Raw genomic sequence first — 25,282 nt, 5'->3', positions numbered from 1 at the left:
CCGGTGTAAAAAGGACTTAAGGGAAGTGGCCCGGTACATGGTACCAAATTCGTGTACATGCACGAAATCTTTCACTTTCGCGCACTCCCAAACCCTTTTTTCTCTTGTTTTATGACAATCTGTAGTCAAATGATTCGTATACACAGGCCTGAAAACCGTTTGCGCGCGCAACATCCGGTTCGCGAGTTATGGCTGTTAGAAAATTCAAAAGTTTAAATGCATTCAGGTGTACCAAAGTCTCATTATGGACCGATCTCTTTCAGATTTTGCGTAAATGCACATAACCACAGAATTTTAAAATGAATTTCAAAAATTTTAAAATTCAATTTAAAATTGTGAAGTCTGGATCGGTGTAAAACATCTTCATGGCCATGTGCATTTACATGCAAAATTGAAGGAGATCGGTTCATAATGACTTTTATTACCTAATTTGATACTTTTGGAATTTCTTCATAACTCGCGAACCATGTTGCTTATACATTTCAAAACTGTGTTCGAATCATTGACAATCATAAAAAAGAAAAAAAGTTTGAGTAACGCAAAATGAAAAAATTTCGTGCTACAATTAATCCTGAACCGGATGTTGCGCGCGCAAACGGGTTTCAGGCCTGTGTATACAAATCATTTGACTACAGAATGTCATAAAACTAGAGAAAAAACGGTTTGGGAGTGTGCGAAAGTGAAAGATTTCGTGCATGTACATGAATTTGGTACCATGTACCGGGCCACTTCCCTTAACGATTCTGGATTAGGGGCAACAGCTGAACAAGCAAAAATGAAAGTAACAGCTCCATGTCGATGACCGTGAGAAATCGCACGAGAATTGTACACTATATCAACGTAAACGTCAAACAACTGTGATGATAACGGTCGGCTTTATATGTTCGCGACACTCGTAAAAATACCACACAAAATAAAGCACTTTGCAAGTCAGCATGGTTATGGCACTGGACAGAGCAAGAACATCAGTTACGTAGCGCTTGTCACCCGTGCCGGGCCAGAAGACACACGACAGTCGTTGTATCTAGCACTGGGCGAGACAGAGATGTCCACTAGAGAGCTAAGGTCACGAGAATAATGGAAGTTAACACTAAAAAGACAAACCCCGAATAACCTGGACTGCGGATCTGGATATCCTATTCCTGCCCATTTTTATTTTACATTGTGGCTTTCCGATCCATCTTTTTTCTCATTCCACAATCCACATTGCTCCAGAAATGCATTGATTTCCTTTTACCGCAGGACCAAAACTCCTGGCCAGGCAGTATGAGCGACAGTGAACTTTGTTTACCTTTTTTAATGCTTGAATTATTACTTTTCCGTTATGAGTGCCGGAGTTTTCACATACATTGATTGATCTTTAAAACGAGCCTCACTAATGTGGGCTTAGTTCAACCTAACTGAGATAGTTTTAAGACGGAGCACCAAGAAGCCCTGAAGTAGTATTCCAGATCACTGCCATCGCGCTTTAATTCCGTTCCCTCCGAAAAGATCCAGCTCAGAAATACGAGCATATAATATAGCATATAGCATGTTTAGATGACCAGTCGATGTGTACATCGGCACGCAGGTGTTATCCGTGCGTCCAGTTCTTCGAGTCGCCACGGTGGCCTCGTTGTCCACTGTCGTAAAAATATTTTGATTCAATTTCTCATTATTTGTTGTTTCCTGAAGGCTGCTCTATGATCTTAGCAGGAAGTACCCTGCCTTTATGACCACAAACAAATTCGGGACATTTTCTTCGAAGAGTAGTCATCATTTCATCGCATCAAGTTTTCTTACAAAGTACTGAGCGGGCGGCTCATTTCTTACTAAACGAGAAAATTGAAAGGTCACAAAAAAGCCGTACAGATCCGCCACGAAACTGACCAAAACCTTCACAACTTAAAGACATTTCAATTTTCCAATTAACGTTAGCATTTCAAAATAACATTTCGAGATAACGACCAAATTTCAAATTACGGAGGAATTAAGCTTTATAAAAACCGACATTCCCTTATAATAATGCAAGAGGCAAGTCACGCAATGCCAGGCAAATGGGCCGTTACAGCTAATTTAATATTAATTAACACTCGGCACTCGGCAGTCGTCCTGCTTCTGTTCAAAGCCCCAATCACACGCACTGCTCTTTCCCCAACTGCTCAACACCGAAACATGTCGGAAAGGGCAAGGTTCTGCTAGCGAACTGCTTCTCTGCATTCCCAGTTCGCAGAAAAATTACAGTTTTCATGCACCCACTTACGCGTTCTAACTGCTATCTAAAAATGCAAATTTGAGAAACTCCCTTTCCATTCACTGCTTTCAGTATTCCTTCAACTTGCAATTTATTCAACATTCACGTTAGCACACATAATTCTGGCTATTCTATCCTTACTGGCGCTATAACTTCACGAATTAGATGCGCGAACTCTCATGTTCCGATCAGCAAGTACAATACCAGTATCCTGACTAGTAAACAGATCCTGCATAAGCAGCACCCCAGAGTCCAGACCATAGGTCGCTGTTTGTTCAACCCGGCTTGAATTTCAAAATGAGTTCACGCTTCGGAGATTCGCATTTCTTCAAGTGCAACGGTGAAAACTGCATAATCTTTTCTTACGCGATGGTCCGATTATTTCGACCACAGCGAACAGCGGTGTTCGTAGAGAGAAGGGTAAGTACTGCATGTACTGGAAATTGTACAATTACCATTGTGTACTGTATACTTATAAACGACGGTATAAAATATCTTAATTATCAGGTGTTTAAATTTCTTGCGCGTGTTTTTTTTGGGTTAATATACATTAAACTATTTTCCGCGTTTTTCTCGACAGAGCCGAACCTGCAGTGAATCTTGCCATATCCATCCCAGGAATTTCACACCATTCTGCGAACAGTACAAATGGTCATATGCATGTATTATTTGATCCTTTTCTACTGTCACACGTGTTTATATTTTGATTTTCACAAGCAATGCACCCATACCGCTGCTGATAAGAACAGTTAGCGATTCTGTGGGGTCGATGAATTCATTTCCATACAATCTACCGAGAATATTAATGGCACTTCCAGCTGAGTCTTCGCATCCCATGGTGAAATCCGATACAGAAGTGGTATTAACCGATGTCGCCATCAGTCGCCGTACATCCCGGAAACTCGCATATCTCTCGAGTAACATCTCGAAGACAACGTCGTAAGCGGGCTTCATAGTCGCGTAGCCACACGTGTCGTCATTCGTGGTGATGGCGATAATCAGCGTAACATTACCGCGTAAGGTCAGGGACAAACATGGTAAAGACAGTAAAATAGCGGCCAGAAAATGTTGCCACAATAAAGTCATCCCAGTACTTATATGTTTTGATAACTAAATGCCCCAACGCCAAACGCGGGCTTAGTTATCCACACAACTTAGCTGTATTTTTCAGCATCCCGATCGAGCCAGAAACCTATCTGCAAGTCGTTTTGCTAACGAAAACTTGTGGACCTGACCCCGTTCAATCGTTTAACATCTGCTTTAAATCCCTCCGCAATATTTGAAGGGGCAATCAATACATAGCTGCCGAGGCATTGGCAAGGGAAAATTTAGTCAGAGAACACTGTAATTTGCCAAAACGCACATAATTACATATACTATGCTTGAAAGAGTCCACAGATGCAAGTTACATATAGCACACAGGTCGTTTTTCCCCATTCGATTTCTTAAATTACGTATGTTATATACGGTTTCACAATGTGAGGCGTTAAAGTACGAGTAGCTTTTCAGGATGGCATTATTAAAACATAAGTGCCCGCGATTACTTCCATTCCGGAATCGCACTCATGGCAAACGGCATTCTTTATACTGCATACTTCAGCAGTAAATGTAAACTGATTTCATATACAGGATGCGAGTGGGATAATGTGCACCTTATCCCCCGCTCCCTGCAAACCTTCGCGGACATTACGTTATTACTGAAATGCATACATTTGCATGTGACCATGTGATTTATGATGCTTACTCGTAGGTAAACTACACCAACCCAATCGGTTTGGCATTCCGCGTGGGAAAAATTCAAAAGCTTCCTACCTGAGTTTCGAGATAATATGATTATGCAACTTTCCGAAATATTTGTATGAACCTTAGATCCTTAATATCGGTCAGAATTATCGGACGAGGTGCTCAGGAAATTAAAATCCTTATTGGAAAGCAGGATATTATACGAGGTACATTCATACGCCCTGCGCCGACACGTTTGTAGTAAAGCAGCTAAGTCGGGTCCTAATTTGCAGTTTTACCGGTTCTACGGTGTACTAAGTGCAAATTATCCATTGTATCGCAATCAGATAACCGCGTGTCATTTATGTAACATACTTTTTTTATTAAGTAATTCGCCTTATGAGTTGTATTAATTTTTAATTGTTAATAATTGGTAATAAATAAGCTACAAGATACCGCTGGCAACTGGCAATTGAGTTATCGCAAATGCATGTGTCACAGGTGCAGTTACACGAACAGGCAAAATTTCGGGAGGGTACTAAAAGCTATTTGAGAATTTGGCGAAACAAAGCGTACATTATCAGACTGGAAACTAGCCATTAAAATTGGCAGTCACAGAACTCTGAATTACCATACACAGAAAGCGCGTGTACGTACCAGATGCGAAACGGGCAGCTTTCGACGTAATGTAGTCATACCGCCCTGGAAAAGAATTTACCGCTGACTGTAAACTTGGGTAAGTCATAAATTTTTGCGTGGAAGAGCACTGCAGTTTCGTACGCCTAAACACGTACCCCCGATCCCAAGGCATGATTTCGTACGCTCGCCTACCGAGCATAAACGGATACAGATTTCGAGCACTCAGCGGATCGCTTGGCGAATACGCAAAACTGTTCGATTCAAAATGGCTATAACTTTATTCTGCCATTATGCACGACAACTTCTTTGGTATCAAAAATCTTCCCACAATTTTCCTCATCTTTTGACGCATTGGTTGGCAGACTTCATCCAGAACTAGATCCTGTTTTAACAGGATCTTGTTCTGGATGAAATCTTTTGTTATTACAGGATCTGATTCTTGAGATCTGCCAACCAATGCGTCAAAAGATGAAAAGTACCAAAATTGTCGCATAATAACAGAATAAAGATTATAACCATTATCAAACAGTTTGCGTATTCTAAGCGTCCGCTGATGCTCGAAATCTATATCTTTATGCTCGCTAGGCATAAAGCTCTGGGATCAGGATCAAGTCAGCACCACAAACTGTTCGGGATTACTGCCGAAACCGTGATGGAGAACGTGGCTGTAAAATGCTCCAAGTTTGTCAATTATGCATGCCACACTGCGGACATCCCGAAATGCTTGGGGCAGATCTAATTCATATCGTTTAACATCCTTCATAAATGCAAATTTGTCGGCAAGCATCGTATTTATAACGCGGATTGCCGGAGCCATGGTGGCGTAGCCGTGCGTGGGATCAGGTGTAGTGTAAAGGTTAACGATGGTCACATTGAAACTAACAGTGACAGCTGTTAACATAAACATACCAGCTACTATGAGAAGTATTATAAACGAATTTCTAAACATCATGATTTTGACTGCGCGTAATTGTAAAGTGGGCATGAATCTTTTTTGCTCCACTTTACAATCGCGCGATGCTTCCGATTCTCGCAAAGCAGCCTGGCGTAATTCTGCTTTTCACACAAGCGCACGTTACCGGTTAGCATAGCAAACCTTTATGCTTTACGCACGTCTTTACCAATTTTATAAAGACAATGGTAAAGACAACAGGGCAAAGTTTATTCTGTTTGCATTTACATTTTGTCACGGGTGCATTTCAGAAAAAGTATCGATCACTCTTTATTCACTATTCCGTCGAGTATGCGTAGAAAGTTACACGTTTAGTGCAGACTTGCAATAAACAAAGGTCAGGTTACAATTTATATGAATGTTTATCAAGACAAGCAATGTGCAACCAAAGCATGGTAAAACCATAGTAAAACTAGTCATGTTTAACGTGTTGCCTCGCTAGTTGGAAATACTGTATATACTCGTACATATACAGTATGTACATGGTTATTGAATGCAGATTGTTACGATTTTATTCCATTTTTGGTTTTAATTAATGATAAGTTTGTTGCAGGCTTTTCCGTTTCGAGGGATGATGAATCACAACGAGAGTGTTAGTGTCTTGTTATTTGATAGTCCTGCCAGTCAGGCGTTCATAGGTCAAGGTCTTGCGCACTATAGGGGTTCTCATAATGCCACAGCCGCCCTCAAATACGTAACATGCACATACGGAAATGGCTGTAGCACGCAAGCGGAAATGTCTGCCGGTGGCTTCGGCGCATTTTTTGCCAATGATATATGGATAATCCGATTATACTTTTGGGAAACTGCAGCAAAAATCAAGATAAATCCTAAACGTCCTGTCTAGCTCTCGGAATGCAGATACCCTGCGAAATTTTAACGATTTTATGTCACAGACGATTATGTTTGAGGATTCATCAAGACTATTGTAATCTGCATACAGATGACATTGTATCTAAATAGTAATAAATGCATTTTTTGCCTGTGAGTAAATGCATATTCAATCGTTCGTTTGTACAACATGCGACAATATGCAGCGCTATTTTTTATAAGTATCACCCTTTTCAGGTACACTAATATCTCGCTTAAATTGCATGCTCTTTCGTTCACATGCTAAGTATATAGATACACGAGTACAGATAATGTATTACTGAAATAACGATAAATAAGGATGCGATTTTGACCCAAAATATTTTATTGTTTCGCAGCCGTTTCTCAGCCGTTCGCTAAGCCTTATAGCTCCACGTGCCATTTATTTTTAAGAATCATAAAACTGATTAGCAATCGTCTATAAAGCAAGATACATTTTCCACAATGCGGCACACGTCATTAAGGGAGCAACATATTAACGCCTACGGGTTCATCTTTCAGATTGCCCCCATTGTGGTCATGTGTATCTGCTATACGCTCATTGTCTTCAAAGTGTGTCTGGTGCGGACAGCGGTGGGGCGGAATAAGCAGAAGGACACCTCGTTGCGCTTCAAGCACCGGTTCAGTGTGGAGTTGGGTATCACTAAGCGAACGGGAACGGTAGCGGTGTTTTTCATCGTCTGTTTTCTGCCCAGCGTAGTATGGAGCTACATACCCGGTAGCATTGTCCAGGACCTGACGGAGAATCTGGCACCGTCACTGTCTCTGCTCATGTGGTTCGGTAAGTGCAGCTACCGGTACGTGAGACCTTAATAGGTCGGATTATACACGTTTGAACTTCAAATGTTAAAGCGCAGCACAAGTTATAACATGGTATTGTATTTTCTATTAAACTTGCGCAGTATTTTGCACAGCAGCTCAGGTCAATCACGAAAATTAACTGCTAACCAATTTCCTATTAATATAATATTATCAGTTCTCATCCCATGTACCTACGTTATTCTTTTTACGTATAAAATTCATGGTCAGCTCAAAAGCATCTTTATTCGCTAAGGAAACTAATTAGCAGCTGTCTGAAAATCATGCACTCTTCACCATTACAATAATGAATTCTGCTCTAAGTATATGTAGGAATGTATAGCATTTATTACCCTGCGCAGAAATATCCATTTTTTTATCCTTTTCAAATCCTTTCTATACGTTATTGCTAAACTGGTATGAATTTTGGTCACAACAACCGCACGTTATATTTAAGTGAACGTTGCCTTCCATGAGTACTTGTACATGTTGTACTTGCTGCCAGAGAAAGGAGAGACAAGCTTGAAAAATTATCGCAGGGATCGCTGTTTCTTCTGGTGGTACAGTACAGAAATGGTACAGAAAATACATAATGGGAAATACTGTAGTTGTACTTACAAGTTAATTCAGCAACATTCACACTGAAGCGCGATTCGCACTGATTATGCCAAATTAAAACGATAAAAATGTACGGAAATCAATAAATCTGCCTTTTTAATAATCCCTCCTTAGTCTACTCCTACAATGTCACAAAAGATCCTCCAGAAAAGCAAGATCCGCCTCCACAACCGCCTGCAGCGCACCGAAACTGCGTTGTTAACATGAATAATGTCCACGTCTGGAAGTACATATTGTACAGTACTAAATACTCGCACTGACTATTGTACTCTTTGCAATTTAACCATAAGATACCGGATGCATGCGTTATGAATAATGATCAGTAATTCTATGTGTACTACAGTACCGCCATGGCTAACTGTTAACTAACGATTTTAAGTTAAAGTTTATTTTAAGACTGAATACAATTCAATCTAGCATCTGGAAAAGGGCACAGCAATAACATACATCGACAGCTCAGCGAGCGCAATGCGTCATCAGCAGAAGTAAAAGAATAAACTAGAGTTGGTTTGTGCGAGTTCGGGCATGTTAACAGTTAGCAATAGTAAACAGAGTATTAGACCAAAGTGGTAAAACAATACAGTGACTAAACCTGGTAAAAAAAACTTTGTAACTAGTTGTTACTTCTGGAAGCGTCATCTAAGCACTATTGCTGCCGGATTGCTCCAGGGCGACTCCGTATGCTCGATTGGTTTGACAGTTTCTGGAGCAATTTTCTGCGGTGCATTCGGGCTGAATTACTGTTGCCGGCCGGCAAGATGCAATTACCGAATACGCATTAAAAGTTTTGCGTATCAGACTACCAGTCACTAAACTCAGGACGTACTGCGGATGACTCTGCAGCGCGGCACGCTAACGGTGGAGGAGAATGTTGTTTACCTGGCCGCCGAAAGGTTTCTCACTTGTAGGATTTGATTATCTGTTGTCTATGGGCATCTTGTCGCAACGCGCACGTCATACTGGAAACTCTTATTTAAGCGCCGAGTTCTGTTCTTTTCATAGCTTCGAGACAGAGCGCATAAAACTGCAGGGGCGTTTATTACAAAGGGACGGGGGCTGGATTCATAGTTCGAACGAGTAAACTTAGACCAGTGCCGCTGTCAGAAAATGGTGGCTAGTGAGACTTAATTAGCTTAGCAGAATCATGGATGCACCATTCAGACGGTACTTACTACAGAGCCGTTCCTCTATCCTCATTAGGCACTTTTAAAAGCACAGTAAAGGCGTTGATTTTGGGGGTGCGGAGTGTTTAATACATGCTTCACAGCACTTCGCTTACTAAGTGTAGAACGACGTAGAATATGTGGGATTATCGCAACACGCTAGAAGATATGTAGCGGCATATCCTCTCACGCTGGATGTTTGTGCACTGCAGATGAGGTGCATATATAGCAGCTGGGCGACAGCGGTCTGTGCTCGTAACAACATGGATCCATCCGGTGCGAACCGGCGACAGATGCTGGGCGACGCTATTTTCTTGATTAGATTCCCACAGCTGACTCCCTCGCTATTCGCTGACGGTACCAAGGTGAGCGGAGAAAGGGTGTTGGGTGTTAACAAAAATGGACTAATAATTTGGAAATTGCTTTTGTGGCAGAGTGGTCTTCTGACTGAAGCGGAAATCTCCGGTATCACCATGACAGTGTGACCATGTACCAGAATGCCACCGTGAAACCGTTACTTCCATTTCTTGCGGAATGTCGTACGGGACCACAACCGCTGGATGCGTTGACGCTGCGTTACGGTGAAGACGTTTTTGTCCAGCCCCAGGGGGTAGTTGATTGGTGGAGGCCAGCCCGGATTACCCGCATAAACCCAGACCATGTGTGGTTTGTACTGTGTGACAATGAAAAAAGCGGCGTTGTAACGCCGCGCAAAGTGGTACGGGCTGTGGATATTTTGCAACATGGCCAGCCTTTGAAAATGCGAACTGTCAGATGCTATGATTATCACGATGCAACGTATGGCAGTAAGGAAGGAAGTCAACATCGGGTCAGCTGCAACGGACGGGATGTGGTGGTTTGGTTCTACAGTTTGATGCTTGATAGCCATCAGGTCGTGTCATGGAAGACGAATAATGGGAAGATTTAATAAAATATATATAGTGTCCCATTATAGTGTCGCATTATAGTTCCCTCCATTTATGTTCATGTGCAATACGACGAAAAGAACGGAAGATAGAACGAAGGGCAGTCAAACGAGCGAAAGAAAGCAAAATGTTTTGAACTGAGTGGTCAACAAAATTACTAGAACCCGTATTATGGAGAATTACAAAACTGCACTTGTGGTGGCTGCTGAAATCAAACATATATTCTATGACGAGAGTCGGGAGCGATTAAGCAAGAACGCAGAATGAAGGGTTGTACGGCATCAGTTACGAAAAAGATCACGAATTCAAATAGGAATGTCTTGGCTGCATGGTAAAGCAACTTCAAGAGGTACATTGTTGCAGTAATGATGAGGATGATCTCGAGAATTCTAAAAAAAGCTAAAATTACTATGGCAGTAAGCAAGCCGAGTTATTATAAATTAATTCGTTTTAGGAAATATGTATGACGGGAAAAAAACATAGATTGGCAATGAGAATTATGTACAAGACCCAAACAAGAGCATTGGAATACGGGAGCGTAACTAAAGTACGCGTATGACAACTTTTATTCGGCAACAGCCTGTACTCAGTGACAAGATATGTAGAAAAAAATTGAGTAGGGAAAGTGTTATCTATAAACCTCTTTTTATTGCTTGTATGTAGCCTTTTACAGTTCCGTTAATTTTGCGCATCATTGATGTTTTTGTTATTCAGTACCTACACAAAAACAGGCCTGTGCAGATTCACAAAATTTAATTGAAAAATTTCTAATTAGTGTGATTCACTGCAGGCATATTTTCTGTGTGTGTTTTTATATGTTTTCAAAGTTCATATTTTTATCATATCTTATAGTACGTGGCTACGTGCTCCAAAAGTACTGCGTTTGCAAAATTTCCTGTGATAACATAATTCGCTAGTCCCAAGAAAACGTTTTCGAATAATTTTGTTACGGCACCTCTACGGTCTACCTGCACCAAAAATCACGCTGCGGCAGCAGCCCTGACATAAGAAGCCTTTACCCATTGTAGCAGGAGTGCTATGCGGGCAAAGTGTTAGCGATTATAATGCATATCAACGGTAAGAACTTTCTATGATGAATCAGCAGGGAAAGTATGTGTGCGGCTGCGGCAAAGTGAATAGGAAATGTTTAAACACTTCATTCAGCGGAGTTGCACTATCTCTCGATATTTCACCGCTTAAAGCATCTTTCAAGACGACGACCGTACTGACCGCGAGAAACTCGTTTTCCACCGACATACTACGTGTGCATCGTTCGCTGAAATCATGCGCGATGCAACCGGAATGTACATCCATCGCCTGCTGTATGCCCAGTGTCTTTACTAAATTTTATAAACTCAGAGCATTTTTACAAGGCCAGTTTACCGACAAGAAATATTTACGATGGGTGTGCCAATCACTCCGATATTTCACCTTCGAATCATGCTGTTTATCTGGACAGAAAAAGTTTTGTTCTTTGATTTGAAGAGGACTGCTTAAAAACATATTGGAAAGTTTTACAACGTCGGGACAGTTGTCACCATGACCTCCCCAGGTCGACGTGTGGTTAACTGTATCGTTGCATCAGCGTTGCGTATGGTAGTTACGGCAATTTGGATAGTCGTTTTCGTCATAGAAAAGCTCTTCCATGGAATTGCTGGCTACTTTACCGCGAGCCCACCAACATTTGTACGTCTGTAGAGTAGCAAAAAATACACAGATTACGAGATATAACGTTCATAAAATTAAGCCGAAATTTTCATCAAATGTGCTGCGCCTGCATCGATATTAAAACATTAACTGCAAAATGGGATTTAATTTCAGATAATTCAATAATATATCATGCATAACATCCTTTGTAAGACACGACCAGTGTCTGCTGTTTTAAAAATAATGATTCTGGTGAATCGATAATTCGGTAAAATCCTGTGAAATTCTGTTAATTCCCTAAAATTTGGTAATTCTCTAAAATTCTGTAAGCTCGATAACTCTGTAAAATCACGGGTTCAGAAAAAAGCTGTTAATCGTTGTGCTTTTAAACAGCATGGATTTGATCAACGCCATTACCAACCAGATGGTGAAAAGGCAGCACGCAAGTTTCTAATGGAACATCCTCTAAACATATTCAATGTGTTGTCATTTGGAAAGTTTATATCCGGTAAAATAATCAACGTCTTAAATGCACGTGCATTCGACGTATTCTTTTTCAAATTTAGAACGAGCAGAATGCTTTTGCGACTGTGTCCAAAGAAACTGTAGTATTTCCGTAAATCAGTTGTCTGCATAATTTTGCTCGGAAATGTTAACTAAAAATATTTCTAAAAACATGAGCTGCAGTTCTCAAGTGAGCACCATTTTCATAACGTTTAAGTTCTCAGATCCGAAAGGCAAGATAATTCTCATTCTTTTTATAGACCCTCTTTATAGATCTTTCTTAGATTTTATGTTTGTAGATAACGGGAAATGTGTTGGATACCGGCCAGCCGCGAAGGCTCCATACATTTACTTAACGTACAGTGAGTTGATCGAACGAGCGCAAAATTTCGGCGCCGGCTTGCTGCAACTAGGCGGCCAACCGAATAACGACTACTTGGTCGGCATATTTGCACCGACATGCGTAGAATGGACAGTGGCCGAGTACGGGTGCATGGCGTATGGAATGGTTGTCGCTCCGCTATACGATGCGCTCGGTGGCGAAGCCTGTTTCCTTGTTACCGATTTTTGTAAGCCAAGATTTCTGTTACGATGGCAAAATCTTCGAATCAGCAAATTTTTCTTTGCAGGCAAACTGGAAATCATGATTTGTGGTGGAGACGCGCAGGTCGACGCTTTAATGCACGACGGTAAATTTCCACCATCTTTGCGGACAGTTATCACGATTCATGAGTACCTTTCTGAACATAGAAAGGCTAAGCTAGAAGATTTCGGCGTTCAGCTGCTTTCGGTGGTGGAGGTTGAGGTAAGCATACTGTAAGCAGCATTGCTCATAGTTTTTGACAAAACACGCCAATGATAGGAATTAGGACGCTTAAACCCACGCCCACTTTGCCTTTCTAAACCAGACAGCCTGGCTACGTTATCGTTCACAAGCGGTACAACGGGAATACCAAAAGGTGTCACAATTACACACCGGCAAATGCTGACGGGCGTTATGGCTCTAGCGCAGGGTTTTTTGGTAAGATCACTTCTTTTTTACGGGCAATTTATGTGTATGAAACTTTGAAGTATACTATCACAGCCGTTACAATTTGGCCCGGACGACACATTACTGGGATTGTTCCCGTTGGCGCACATTTTGGAGCGTGAAATGGAGAAGTTAATTCATTTGCACGGTGGAAAAGTGGGTTACATCAGCGGCGACGTGTTGACCAACTGGTTCGCTGACGCCAAAGATGTTGCCCCGACAGTATTCTTGCTCGTACCACGGCTGAACAGCCACCTCTGTACGGAAATACAGAGCGACCTCAATAAGTCCCTGTACCGTCGTACGTTAGCAAACCTGGGCGTAGCTGTTAAAAAAGTAGAAATGGAGCACGGAATCTTTCGGAAGGATTCTATTTGGGATCGTCTGGTGTTCCGAAAGTATCAAAACATGTTGGGCGGAAAAATTCGTGTGGGTGTCACAGGAGCGGCGGCTACCGATGGTGAAATTCTGAATTACGCGCGCGCTGTACTTGGCTGCTACGTACGAAATGCTTTTATTTTAAGTACTAAATAATAGCTGCCACATTCCTCTATAGCTAGTTACGAAATTTCGCAGATTTTTGAAATTTATGGCCAATCAGAAACAGCTGGGATTGCATTTTCCACTCCTTACGGCGAAATGTCTGCGGGTCATGTCGGGTTGCCGTTACCCGGTGTGGAAGCCAGACTGGAAGACGTTCCTGAATTGGAGTATTTCGCTCGCGACGGACGAGGGGAAGTGTGTATGCGAGTAACTTTCGGGTCAAACGGATATTATAAAATGCCAGAAAAAACCGCGGAGCTCATCGATAGGGATGGTTGGATTCACACAGGGGATGTTGGTGAATGGCAACCGGTCAGTAAAAAAACCGTAAACCTAAAACCCCATAATTCGTCCAAAAAACTTTTAGTCGGCAACCAGCTATTACAGTTTTATGATCTGCAGAATGGCTACATGAAGATAATCGACCGAAAAAAGCACATCTTTAAACTGAACCAAGGAGAATATCTGGCGCCTGAAAGATTAGAAAGCACCTTTGCGCGCTCCAATTTTATACAGAATATCTTCATCGATGGCAACAGCAAATACGAATTTTGCATCGCTTTGATATATCCAAATTATAAGGAGCTTGGTGCGCACACTGCCGATCCAAAGTCTCCGGAATCCGAGGTCCTTGTCAAAGCGCTTATCAAGGAAGAGCTGGTGCGAATTGGACAAGAAACCGGCATGCAGCCCTGGGAAGTTCCGGAGAGGATCGTTATGTTGCCGGAGCCTTTCTCTCTAGCCAACGGTTGCTTAACACCGTCTCAGAAGAAAAGGCGGGATGGTATTCGGCTTAAGTTCAGGGACGAGATCATAAATGCGTACCGCTAATGCCGCTGTTCATAGTTTTATCCATGTTGTTTATTTAATTTGTGGTATTCGCTACGCAGAAGAAGCTTCATTGTGCCGTGCGCGTGTTCACTGTTCACACATTTCGTAAAAGCATCAGATTATTCAGGTCTACTATATGGCTTCCTTACGAGCATTTTTGATAAATAATACATTCCAACGAATAGTACCAACGATCCATCACATCCAACTGTTTCTCCAGATTACCAATCTAAGCACACCAAACGAGAGATTGTAATATTTATTAGCTTACGAAATAATGTTACTGATCTTTATTAACCATAATACAGCAGTTAATTATTTTATAATTATTATTCAGCTTATTTTTCTAATTTTTATTTGTGTATTTTATTACCCTGTTTACTGGGTATTTGTTAATTTCTGATTTTTAGTTACGTACTTTATTGGACAATAATTCATTCAATCAGCAGAATAAAAAATATTACCCAAATATAAACTACAAAATACAACAAACCATCGGAGTGGGTGACAATACGCGTGCCAATTAGTGAACAGCAAGTCAGCAACCTTAAATACATATTCAGCCAATGCACTACGAAAATGTACGGAGAATACATAGAAATTTAAACAAGCAGATATGCCTTTTACGTAGACATTTACACCGAAAACTACCACAGGTAACAAATAAATAACTGTTCCAGCTCTTTAGAACAAATTAGATTCTCCCATTATTCAGCTTCCACGACACGACCTGATGATTCCATAGCATCAAATTTTGGAACAAGACAACGACGTCCTCCCCGTTGCAGCTGACCCGGTGCTGACTTCCCTCCATACCGTCATACGTCACATCCTTGTAATTATACACGTAGGAAGTGCGCGCTCTCAAAGGCTGGCCATGCTGCAAAATATCCGCCGCCCGCACCACCTTGTCCGGTGTTACCGTGCCTTGACGGCCCGTGTTACACCACACAAACGACACCTGATCAGCATTAAATTTGCTAATCCTGGCTGGCCTCCACCACTTCATCCCGTCGATATGGACGAAAACGTCTTCTTCGTAGCGCAGCGTCAACGGATCCAGCGGTTGGGGCCCCGTACGACGTTCCACAGGAAATGGAAGGGACGGTTTCACGGTGGCATTCTGGTACATGATGAGGCTGGAGATTTCCGCTTCAGTGAGAAGACCACCCTGTCGGAATACAGTTGCAAATGTCACAATACAGTTTCTTAATTAATACTTCATTTTTTTACATCCCTATGTTTCCGCTCACCTTGGTAGCGTCAGAAAATTGCGATGGAGACAGCAGCGGGAATCTTACTAAGAAAAACTCGTCTCCCAGCATCTGTCGTTGATTCGCACCGGATGGATCCATGTCGTTACGAGCACAGGCCGCTATTGCCCAACTGCATACAAAACATTCAGTGTATTGAGATAGTCTTATAATATAATTATCGGATGCCGTTCAAATCAGCGAAATATACAAATACACGTTGCGAAGAGATGCACAAATACCGATACGTAGGCGAGGGGCACAAATGCTTCGAATATCATGAAGAAACGCTTATTTCGGGGAGGGGCCGTTATTTCGAGAGGGGGTGGAGTGGTGATCGGCATTACTCTTTTCAAAAATTATTTTTCGATAGACTGTTTCATCCTGCCCTACTTCAAGTTTGAAACCGAACGCGGTAGTTAAATAGCGATTACAAATCATTTCTGCAACATCCCGGCACACGTTCTCTACAACAATCACCACATACTTCAGTTCGTCAGCTGAGTTTGAAACAATGCAAGATCCGAGATTAGAAAACAAAGTAACCATGATTTTGTTGCTCGTATCATTATTAGCGGGCCGTGGGCTGTAATCTAGGGCGTGCTCTAATTTTTCAAACCATTATTGGGTAGGGGCGCTTATTACGGAGTGGAGAGGCAGTGTTGTGAAGTGGGCCACAAATTCGATAATAACGGCAAGCGCTGTAAATGTAATAATATATTTCTAACACTGCGGTACCTTTCAACAGCCAGGAACACAACATTCTCTTCCACCATTAGCGTGCTCCGCTGCAGAATTATCCGCAGTACATGTTGACTAAGGGAGCAGAAGTGCTCCGAATGCAGGACCCGATAACTCTTAGCATCCACCATTTCCAGACACTTCTGCGCTATTCCGTCGGTATGCCACTGCACGGCCTGAAAAAACAACAACAACCACCTGGCTTTTTATCATAGATGATGCAGTGGACACCTCACCTCTTCCAAAGTGGCCAGGCAGTTCTCTGGATTAAGTTGGCTGAGTACCAAGTCAGTGCAGCATTTAACCAGCTGTGGTAAATCGTACTTATCTGCGCAACAAATCGTCGCGAAGGCGTTATCCCGAGTAAGATCTTTAACTGTATCAGCGTACATGAAACTGTAAAGGGCCAAGTTCTAACGGACTAGACAAATATATGGGGAATAAAGACAGTAAAAAACAACCAATTGAAACATCCTTGTCCCACCCACATACCTGAGCAGATTGGCAAACCCTTCAGGACAGATATCGGGGATGTCGAGAGCTGCTTGACACTGCTCTGGAAGACTCCCGTAAAACATCGTACGGAAGACGGAACTGCGAGTAGCGAGCACAAATCTGCAAGAACCATGTCTCGTCAGTTGTCATGCCACAAATGAAAAGACTAGAGCTTTCATCAAGCGCTCTCAAGGTACTCATACTTGTGCGCGGCGAAGTTCTTGGTCTGGCCGAACTGGCGCCCCACTGTGAAGTTCACATCACTCAGGTCTCCGCTGGCTAACATTTTCTCCATACAGTCCGCTATCTTCCCGCCAGAGTCGGGCCCATCAGGTGCCGTTTATGAGGTCGGATTCATGGACATGGTCGAGTGTTTCATAAACAATACAACGGCTCAGCAAGGGAAAGGTTTAAAACACCAGAATAAAGATCCTAGACTCCCAGGTTATCAAACGGAAAATGGCATTCACGAATCACTACCACCGCGTTACGATAATATCAGTTTTATAACTCTCAAGACTAACAAAACACATTAACAGCTAAGAACACCTAAAATCTGATCAGGAAAAATTCAGGCCAGTTTGGATTGAGTGGATTCTGGAGTCAGAAATTCGCTAGCGCGACTTTCACTAACGGACTAACCGTTGTGCTTCAGTGCTTGTATTGTACTGTACTGTAGCCGCTAGATGAAGTGGCTCCACTGTTAGATCCGGGCGCTGCCTTCCCCTCGTCGGGCATTGAGCACGGTGCTTACCGCCAACGGGCAGCGCACACGTAAAGTTTATTTTATTCATTTTATTTTAGTACTCTTTTACTTTGGTAAACCGTTTTCTATCTCACAGGTACCATCACTCTCTAAAATACTATCACTGAATAAACTAATCTCCATTTCAGAATCGCTTTCATCAACTAGATTTTCCTTATCCATTTCAGAGCTCTCATAATCATTTTCAGAGCTCTCATAATCATGATCTCGGTCATCATTCTTAAGCACCTGAGCAGCGAAAACGATTTACGGACAAGATCTGGGGTTACGCTTTGCCATGCACGAGAGATCATATCCAGGAAGTCTTGGCGCCCTGGCTTCTTCAGATATCCCGATTTTGTTACTTCATGATGAGTTGCTCGCCAAAGCTGATATTCGCTACGAAAAGAGGCCTTCATTGCTTTGTTAACGCTGACGTCAAGGGGCTGATAATCGCCTGTGCGACCAGCAGGCACGAAGATTTGCTCGACATTTCGTTCTCTAAGTAGGAGCTCCGATGGTTCTTTTGTGGACCGGTGCCTGGTCTCGAACTAAAACACGCTTTTGCTTTTCTTCGGGAAATGTATACTTTATCCAGTCCAGATCCATCTGCTCCGTCCACCAAGTAGAGTAAGAGCTCTCAACAAAATATTAGGAGGAACTTTCAGCTTGTTCATTATCCCTTCTGACAGCTTCCCATTCTTTCCCCTTTAGCACCACTACAGCAGGATATTTTCCTCCATCCGCACGGATCGTTAAAGACACAGTTATTCCTTCTTTTCGCCAGGAGGCTGTTTAACAGTAACCTGCAAAGCCGTTCACAGTCAGCTTTCCAGAGGAACCACCCCGGTGGCCAGGGCACCCCAAAAAAGCACAACAAACCAGATTCAATAAATTAATAAAATATCAGAGCTCTCACAATTCTCATAACTTTGTTATAAATGTTTGTTATAAATTGATTAAAAGCTATAGAATTACTTCTTTCACTCCAATGGGAGAAAGTGTTTTCGGTTTCGGCGCTACAAGGCGAATCATCGTCTGATCGAAATTGAATACGCGGTCAGCGGGAGTTTCATCCAGAACGATGGAATTGTGTAAGCGGAGAAAATACTCCAGCTCTTCTTCCTGTTTTTTAGAAAATTGTCAGAGCTCTCATTTATAATGTTAAAAAATTCAACTTACCAGATCTTCCTCCGTGAATTCAGACTTGCGAGCATGTCGAGTTGGGACACGATATCGCAGGCACTTTCTCCTCAAAAAGCAAGTAAGCCAACAGTCTGAAGCCTTGAAGGTAGGAGCTCCTTTCGCCTGGGCTAATTCTAGCTCTTTTTTTCAGCTCCAGACGTGTCACAATAAGACCCTTCTTCCGTTCGGCCAGGAGAAATTCGTACAAGGCGTCCTCTATGTCTGAGTGCTCCGGCTTTCGCTTGTGTTTCTGCTTTCGAAGAGGCTCGTTCTTCTTCAACCTGCTGCAGGTAGACTGGCTGCTTTCAAAACACGCAAGTAGATAATAAATTAAAAATCTAGCTGTACCTTTCCAGCGCGTGAAAGTTCTCCATGGAACTCCGATGTTATTTGCGTAACTCCGTGCGCTCACATCAGCGGCAGCAAAACCGATCAGAAATGCTCGAATCTGTTCCTCTGTATAACTACGCTGCTTACGGCCCATTTCGACAAATTAGAGCTCTGATTCAAATACTATCCACAGCCGAAATGCAATTATTCACTATAAAATCAAGCTCAGGTACACAATTTTGGTTCAAAAAACCTGTTAAAATGACTGAAAATCAAAAATGCAGCAAAAATTCAATTTTTTTATTCAATTCAGCGTATGTATATACGTCGTGCCTTTTCTCGTACACCAGACTCTGTGGAGCCACTTCATCTAGCGGCTACAGTATACGGTTCACGTAAGCGCCGCTAGGGCTGCAGCCGCTTATGCCCATATTTCCCTTCTGATCGCATCCCGCTTTATGGTTAAAGAAATTGTTCGCTCCACAAACGACACCAAACCATCAGAAACGCGACATTTGGTGCGTCAAGGCTCACAGACTCTTCAGTTAAAAAGTGCGGAGCAGCCAGCGGATCACCAGCTGCTCCCTGTGGCGCGCTACATAAGTACTTACCTGCGGATCTAATGTCGTACTGTATGTTGGACAAACTGTAACCGGCAAAACCATCCAGACGGATGAACCATCCGCCCCGAATTTCCAGTCCCGCATAACCGTCCAGGCAGAAATCGGGATGCCTACAGTCCACGATAACAGAAAGTGTAACAAAACTGGACGGGGAAAATTTTTGCTAGATAGTCCTTTTTTGGAACGACGGACGGTTTTGCCGGACTGCAAATTCGGGACGGATGGTTTATCCGTCTGGATGGTTTTGTCGGTTAAACTCCCTAACAGGACGAAGCCCTGAGTGAATGGGAGGGTTATCGTACCGATGTGCTCGCACCTTTAATAAGTATCATGTCACAAGTACAAACTCAGTACTAGAAAACATTTATAACAGAAACACTTCTTCAATGCTATCCTTATCGTACCCATGTGGTTCGATAGCGGTGTCAGTGGCATCCATTCTTTTCCATGCTGTGCGTGCCTAATGAACAATACGACTGGAAGTGTGTGTTGGTTCGTTTTATAGAAATTAAAGAATGACGATACTAATAATCAGTAGAATGTTACCTGTTGTCCGATGTTTTGTCAACTACGGTAGTCGTACAATACATAAGATGTACCGCGTTGTAACACGTACTTTTGCAGTAGTCAGTAGATACCCATTAGCCGACCAATACGGTTCATTTTATTTCAAACCGACTAATCTTCATTAAATTGAACATAAATGCGCAGAATTATACACTCTCGGCGATAAATTTTAGATTTTCCCATGGTCTCTTCCATGACACGACCTGATGGTCGCAAAGCATCAGATTGTAGAACCAAACAACGATGTTCTCTCCGGGGCAGAAGACCCGGTGCTGGTTACCCGCCATGCCGTAGTACGTTCCACTCTTATAATTCGATTCGACGGAAGTGCGCACATTCAAAGGCTGGCCACGTTTTAGAATATCACAGCCCGTACCACCTTGTCCGGCGTTACCGGGGCGGGTTATTCCCTGTTACACCACACAAACCACAGCTGACCGGAATTAAATCCGGTAATCCGGGTTGGTTTCCAACACAATATGCCCTCTTTGGTACGAGTACGGACGAAGACGTCCTCTCCGTAGCCGAGCGTTAGCGGCTTCAGCGCTTGTGTTCCCGTGCGATATTCCGCGGAAAACAGAAGGGACGGTTTCATGGTGGCATTGTGGTACGTGACGATGCTGGAGATTTCCTCCTTAGTCAGCAAACCATTCTGCCACCATACCGTTTCCAAATTAGATTAGCTACCAATGCAGTTTCGTCTACGTGTACTCTCGACGTGTCCGCTCACCTTGGCTGCGTCAGTAAACTGCAAAGGAGTCAGCAGCGGAAATCTTATCATGAAGAGAGCGTCGCCCAGCACTTCTCGCCGATTAGCGCTGGATGGATCCATGTTGTTGCGAGTGCAGGCCGTTGTTGCCCGGCAGGGTGTAAAACCTGGCACTGGCAAGTGCCTCTGGCGTTGCCACTGGCATGGCAAGGGATAAAACCTGGTATGTCATCCTTCTGGCACGCAATAAAATATGGCATATGCCAGAAAACACGTGCACAGCGGTTAATAAATAAGTAGAAAATATTGACGCTGCCTCCTTTGTACAAGTTACAAAAATTAATAAAACTGTGATTGTATCAGTTGCATTAATAGCTGCTAATGCTTAAACCCGTACATGGACAAGAGTTACAAGACCTTACTAATTTTCTCAACGAATTACACCCATCGGCATGAACAGCTCGATCAGCAATTAATGCGTAATGGTGCTGCAAAAAGAATGAATTTGAAAACTGTTCCAAGCTCCAAACCACGCCGATTCACGAAGAATATACTGCATCCGCGTTTCGATTTGCAATCATTTGGCATGGACGGTGTACGCTTAATACTGTAATGCAAAAATCCTCATCGCCTAATGGGAACCGGTTGGTGCCCAGACAAAGTACGCTGCAATAATGACGAGTAGTAAAAACTTCTATTTTACCATCGGGCTTATTCCGCACCGTCTGTTGAACTCTGTTCCTTACGCGATGGTACAGGTATAACGCGGGCCGTATGGGCGCCACGCGCATCCTCGACAGCGAACAGCGGTGAACCCGGATGAGGCTTTGTTGCCGAATCTAATGCGCACCGTGGCGCAGCAACACCAGACTAACAAGGAAGGATTCTGCAGCCAGTGCAACTGTGCTGCAGATCCGTCAATACAGCGCAGCAATGTGCGGGGTGGAAATCCCCAGAAACAGCGAATAGCTACTCAGGAGGGCGGAGCGTCCCGCCTTTACACAGGTCACGATAAAAAGTACAACCACACAAACATTTCCACACAGAGCAGATCAAAATGACGCCGCTCTTAACACAGATGCATAATTAAAAAAAATGCAGGTAAATATCCCGGCAATAGGCGCTCACGATAAGACTGTGATTTGATCACTGAAAATCCGAAAACACCCGTTATTAGGTTATTCTACACCAAACAGACCTGTAAAAAATAAAGTTAACTTTTAGTTGTCATCATCATCATTTAAATTTCGTAATTAGCGGCATAATTTGCATACCAGTATATGCGAATTGCCTTTAAGCTTTAACTATACATGTTCAAATGAGCACTTAAATTTCAATAAATCTTGTATGAATCGTTACATGTGCAGGCTTACTACAACCGGCACAAAGTGAAATGGCACTCACCGAAAACAGAAAATATCGACTTAAATCCAACGCTTATTGACTGTCTTTGACTCATATGTTAAACTTGACATGACTGATGATTAAAGGTCTGGGTTATCTGTTGTTTGGAAAACAGAAGATTATGCAATGATACGAACAGTTGCTTGCAAAATGGCAATTGGCACATGTACTTGTATTATGAGTGTGTGCGTATGTCTATGAAATTTGTATTAAAGGCGCTCTTGTTTTGTGCAACGGTGCAGATTCGCAACTGCATCGACCTTCTCTTCCGCCGGACCAAAGTTCAGTGCACATAGAGACACAACATTACATATTTTGGTAGTTACCATTCAGACATCAAACGCTAATCATTTTGAACTTAAAGTTACTGTTCTGCCTTCAGCCATCGTTTTTACGTAGACGACACGTTGACACTTACAATTGCCAACATACTACGAACAATTTTATTAATTGTCGTTCCGAACATTACTGATTGTGTCTGCGTTAGTCTGTCGAAAAAGAGTAACGCTTGGAAATGTACCGATGCTGGACATTGGGTAAGCGTTCGGAGCTGTGTGGTATACAACACGGATTATAATTACAAATATTGATAAGTACCGATATTGTGAAGTGTTGAAATTATGTAAAGTTGCATTTTAATTAGACGTACGGTGACTGGGTGAATAAGCTAAATGATGAATATTACTGCTGTTATTTTTATCTCGTTCTAGAATCCCAGTTCTCAATAGCGGGCTTCATACAATGGAAGCCAAAATTGTCTTACATTCGGTCCGGGACCAAATGACCAATAAAAATAAATGGCCCAGGACCAAATGACCAATAAACAGAAAACGCGCAAGAATACGAATACTTGTTCCTGGCGCATTTCCCAACGAAAACCATCAGGCGATATCTCAAACGAAAGACAAAAAAATTTCAAGAATTTCGATACCAAACGGGTCATCCTTCATGAGATCTAAGAGAAAATCGAGCCATTTTAGTTTATCGTAGACAAAGCGCACGATTTCTGTGTGAAAACTGAAACCAAACCGCGGATGCAAATCCTATGCTATGTCTACGAGAAACTTTAGATGCCTGGATTATCTCTTAGATCTTATAAAGAACGCTTTGTTCGGTATCAAAATTCTTGAAATTTTTTCCTCATTCGTTTGAGATATTGGTCGACGGTTTTCGTTGGGAAATGCGCAAGGTGTAAGTGTAAATGTCAGCAGGCCGATGGCCAGTCAAAAATTTGGCTATTTGAGTACAGAAAAGTGCTTGGTTGAGCGAGTTCTGTGATTACATAAGTGTAAGACAATTTTGGCGTCCATTGTACATACATGTAGTTGGTGCAACGACGATCGTGAAGTGCTGAACAGGTTGCAACACCACTAGAGAAAAAAGAGTGACGGCGGTAAACATTCAGGCTGATCTACGTAGTAAGATATTAAGCTAATAAGACCTTAATTAACTCGTTTGTTGCATGAGATTAATTTCCATGAAATTACAGTAATTCAGTAGTTCTTTAGTGCCCGTTAGAATAACAAACTGCTGATTAATCGAAGAAACTGCCCCTATTTTTGCATCGGTTTTTCCATTAAGCAATTTTGTAATGCAATAATTGTACTAAAATTGGTGCAGTACCCGGCCGTATAACTCATCGTACTGTATGTGTATGACCTTAATACGAATATGACTTCGTATTCAGGTGCAGTGTGTGTACAAAGGGAGAGCTCTTGCCATCAGCGTTCCACCCACCGGAAATCGTCGACATGGAGATCAGCCGTACTCAAACATCACTAGTTTGCCGGTCGTTAGAGATCGACTTAAACAAGTGCAATATCACCACATGAGAATTGCCTTGAAAATTTAGTTTTAGTAATACTTCTACTTCTATTACGTATTTGCCGGGACGAATAACCGTACGATGTATATGGTACTAGATCATTTTTATATTTAGTTTTGAAAGTTTCAGTTTAATCGCTATTTTTTATTTTAGCAGTTTAACAGTGAGTTCCAACATCGTAGTGAAAGTTATGGTTTTGATAATTCTAGTTTTCCGGCATATGCCATATTTTATTGCGTGCCAGAGGGATAACATACCAGGTTTTATCCCTAGCCATGCCAGTGGCAACGCCAGAGGCACTTGCCAGTGCCAGGTTTTACACCCTGCCGCGTATGCCTGATATCTGCTGATGTGTAAAAATTGTTTCAGCGCGCGGTATCCTGCCGGTACCTTTCAGCAGCCAGGTAAACATCATTCTCCTCCGCCATTAGCGTGCTGCGCTGCAGAATCTTCCGCAGGGCTTTCTGACTGATCGCGCTGAACTGGTCCGATGACAGGATCCGGTAACCCTTAGCATCCACCATTTCCAGGCACTTCACTATTCCGTCGGCATGTCCCTGAATTGCCTTTAACAAATAACACCAACAAACTGGCTATTCTTGTCAAAAATCTTGCGAAATTGAAGGGATACCTCACCTCTTCCAAAGTGTCCAGGTAGTTCACTGGGTTCAGTTGGCGGACGACCAAGTCAGCGCAGACTTTCATCAGCTGTGGCACATCGTATTTGTCCGCGCAACTCATCGTCGCGAAGACGTTGTTGCGAGTGAGATGTTCAGCTGTATCAGCATACAGGAAACTGTAAAACACACTTTCAGTGGGCTAGACAAGGAGCTGGGGAAAGATAGATGACACAAAGAAGGAAATGAAACATCGTTGTAGCAGCCACATACCTCAGCAGATTGGCGGGCATGTTCGGGGTTTGAAACAGA

At 42.5% G+C, this 25,282-nt stretch overlaps 4 protein-coding genes across 5 annotated transcripts; 1 reads left to right on the top strand and 3 right to left on the bottom strand.

Moving 5' to 3' along the window:
- Positions 1–11,158: 11,158 nt before the first annotated feature.
- Positions 11,159–14,620, top strand: LOC129584341 (long-chain-fatty-acid--CoA ligase 5-like). The gene is made up of 8 exons (XM_055476491.1): positions 11,159–11,607; positions 11,962–12,076; positions 12,372–12,641; positions 12,702–12,877; positions 12,935–13,093; positions 13,157–13,603; positions 13,679–13,957; positions 14,048–14,620. Exons 1-8 carry the CDS (start codon positions 11,461–11,463, stop codon positions 14,474–14,476), a joined length of 2,022 nt encoding a protein of 673 aa, XP_055332466.1. The 5' UTR covers positions 11,159–11,460; the 3' UTR covers positions 14,477–14,620.
- A 365-nt stretch (positions 14,621–14,985) lies between these two features.
- On the bottom strand, positions 14,986–20,144 carry LOC129584383 (BTB/POZ domain-containing protein 6-B-like). 2 transcript variants are annotated; one of them, XM_055476539.1, is made up of 7 exons: positions 19,837–20,144; positions 17,169–17,602; positions 16,963–17,085; positions 16,707–16,866; positions 16,468–16,646; positions 15,730–15,862; positions 14,986–15,647 (listed from the first exon to the last, which is right to left on the bottom strand). In XM_055476539.1, the coding sequence occupies exons 2-7, from the start codon at positions 17,258–17,260 to the stop codon at positions 15,171–15,173; spliced, it is 1,164 nt and encodes a 387-aa protein (XP_055332514.1). In that variant the 5' UTR covers positions 17,261–17,602; positions 19,837–20,144; the 3' UTR covers positions 14,986–15,170. The 2 variants fall into 2 exon arrangements, with proteins under 2 accessions (XP_055332514.1, XP_055332516.1); XM_055476541.1 differs by having other exon boundaries at positions 17,169–17,441.
- Positions 20,145–20,561: 417 nt separating this feature from the next.
- On the bottom strand, positions 20,562–21,513 carry LOC129584443 (BTB/POZ domain-containing protein 6-B-like). The gene is made up of 2 exons (XM_055476600.1): positions 21,146–21,513; positions 20,562–21,067 (listed from the first exon to the last, which is right to left on the bottom strand). The coding sequence occupies exons 1-2, from the start codon at positions 21,245–21,247 to the stop codon at positions 20,819–20,821; spliced, it is 351 nt and encodes a 116-aa protein (XP_055332575.1). The 5' UTR covers positions 21,248–21,513; the 3' UTR covers positions 20,562–20,818.
- A 3,189-nt stretch (positions 21,514–24,702) lies between these two features.
- LOC129584439 (uncharacterized) lies at positions 24,703–25,138 on the bottom strand. Its single transcript, XM_055476598.1, has 2 exons — positions 24,990–25,138; positions 24,703–24,919 (listed from the first exon to the last, which is right to left on the bottom strand). Exons 1-2 carry the CDS (start codon positions 25,092–25,094, stop codon positions 24,719–24,721), a joined length of 306 nt encoding a protein of 101 aa, XP_055332573.1. The 5' UTR covers positions 25,095–25,138; the 3' UTR covers positions 24,703–24,718.
- Between the last annotated feature and the right edge of the window lie 144 nt (positions 25,139–25,282).

This window comes from Paramacrobiotus metropolitanus, unplaced genomic scaffold (assembly GCF_019649055.1).
Source record: "Paramacrobiotus metropolitanus isolate TYO unplaced genomic scaffold, Prichtersi_v1.0 Parri_scaffold0000013, whole genome shotgun sequence".
Lineage (NCBI taxonomy): Eukaryota > Metazoa > Tardigrada > Eutardigrada > Parachela > Macrobiotidae > Paramacrobiotus > Paramacrobiotus metropolitanus.
The sequence above is the reverse complement of the archived record's forward strand: the minus strand, read 5'-3'. Positions and strand labels throughout refer to the sequence as shown.

Bases quoted from the DNA above. Each gene is read 5' to 3' on its own strand.
- LOC129584383 (XM_055476539.1), bottom strand. From the start codon at position 17,260: ATGGAGAAAATGTTAGCCAGCGGAGACCTGAGTGATGTGAACTTCACA. The intron at 16,867-16,962 runs GTATGTGGGTGG...GGCCCTTTACAG, and splicing joins GGGTTTGCCAATCTGCTCAG to TTTCATGTACGCTGATACAG. The intron at 16,647-16,706 runs GTGAGGTGTCCA...TTGTTTTTTCAG, and splicing joins GCCTGGCCACTTTGGAAGAG to GCCGTGCAGTGGCATACCGA.
- LOC129584439 (XM_055476598.1), bottom strand. From the start codon at position 25,094: ATGAGTTGCGCGGACAAATACGATGTGCCACAGCTGATGAAAGTCTGC. The intron at 24,920-24,989 runs GTGAGGTATCCC...TATTTGTTAAAG, and splicing joins ACCTGGACACTTTGGAAGAG to GCAATTCAGGGACATGCCGA.
- LOC129584341 (XM_055476491.1), top strand. From the start codon at position 11,461: ATGACCTCCCCAGGTCGACGTGTGGTTAACTGTATCGTTGCATCAGCG. The intron at 12,642-12,701 runs GTAAGCCAAGAT...TTTTCTTTGCAG, and splicing joins TTTCCTTGTTACCGATTTTT to GCAAACTGGAAATCATGATT. The intron at 13,958-14,047 runs GTCAGTAAAAAA...TATGATCTGCAG, and splicing joins ATGTTGGTGAATGGCAACCG to AATGGCTACATGAAGATAAT.
- LOC129584443 (XM_055476600.1), bottom strand. From the start codon at position 21,247: ATGGATCCATCCAGCGCTAATCGGCGAGAAGTGCTGGGCGACGCTCTC. The intron at 21,068-21,145 runs GTGAGCGGACAC...GTATGGTGGCAG, and splicing joins AGTTTACTGACGCAGCCAAG to AATGGTTTGCTGACTAAGGA.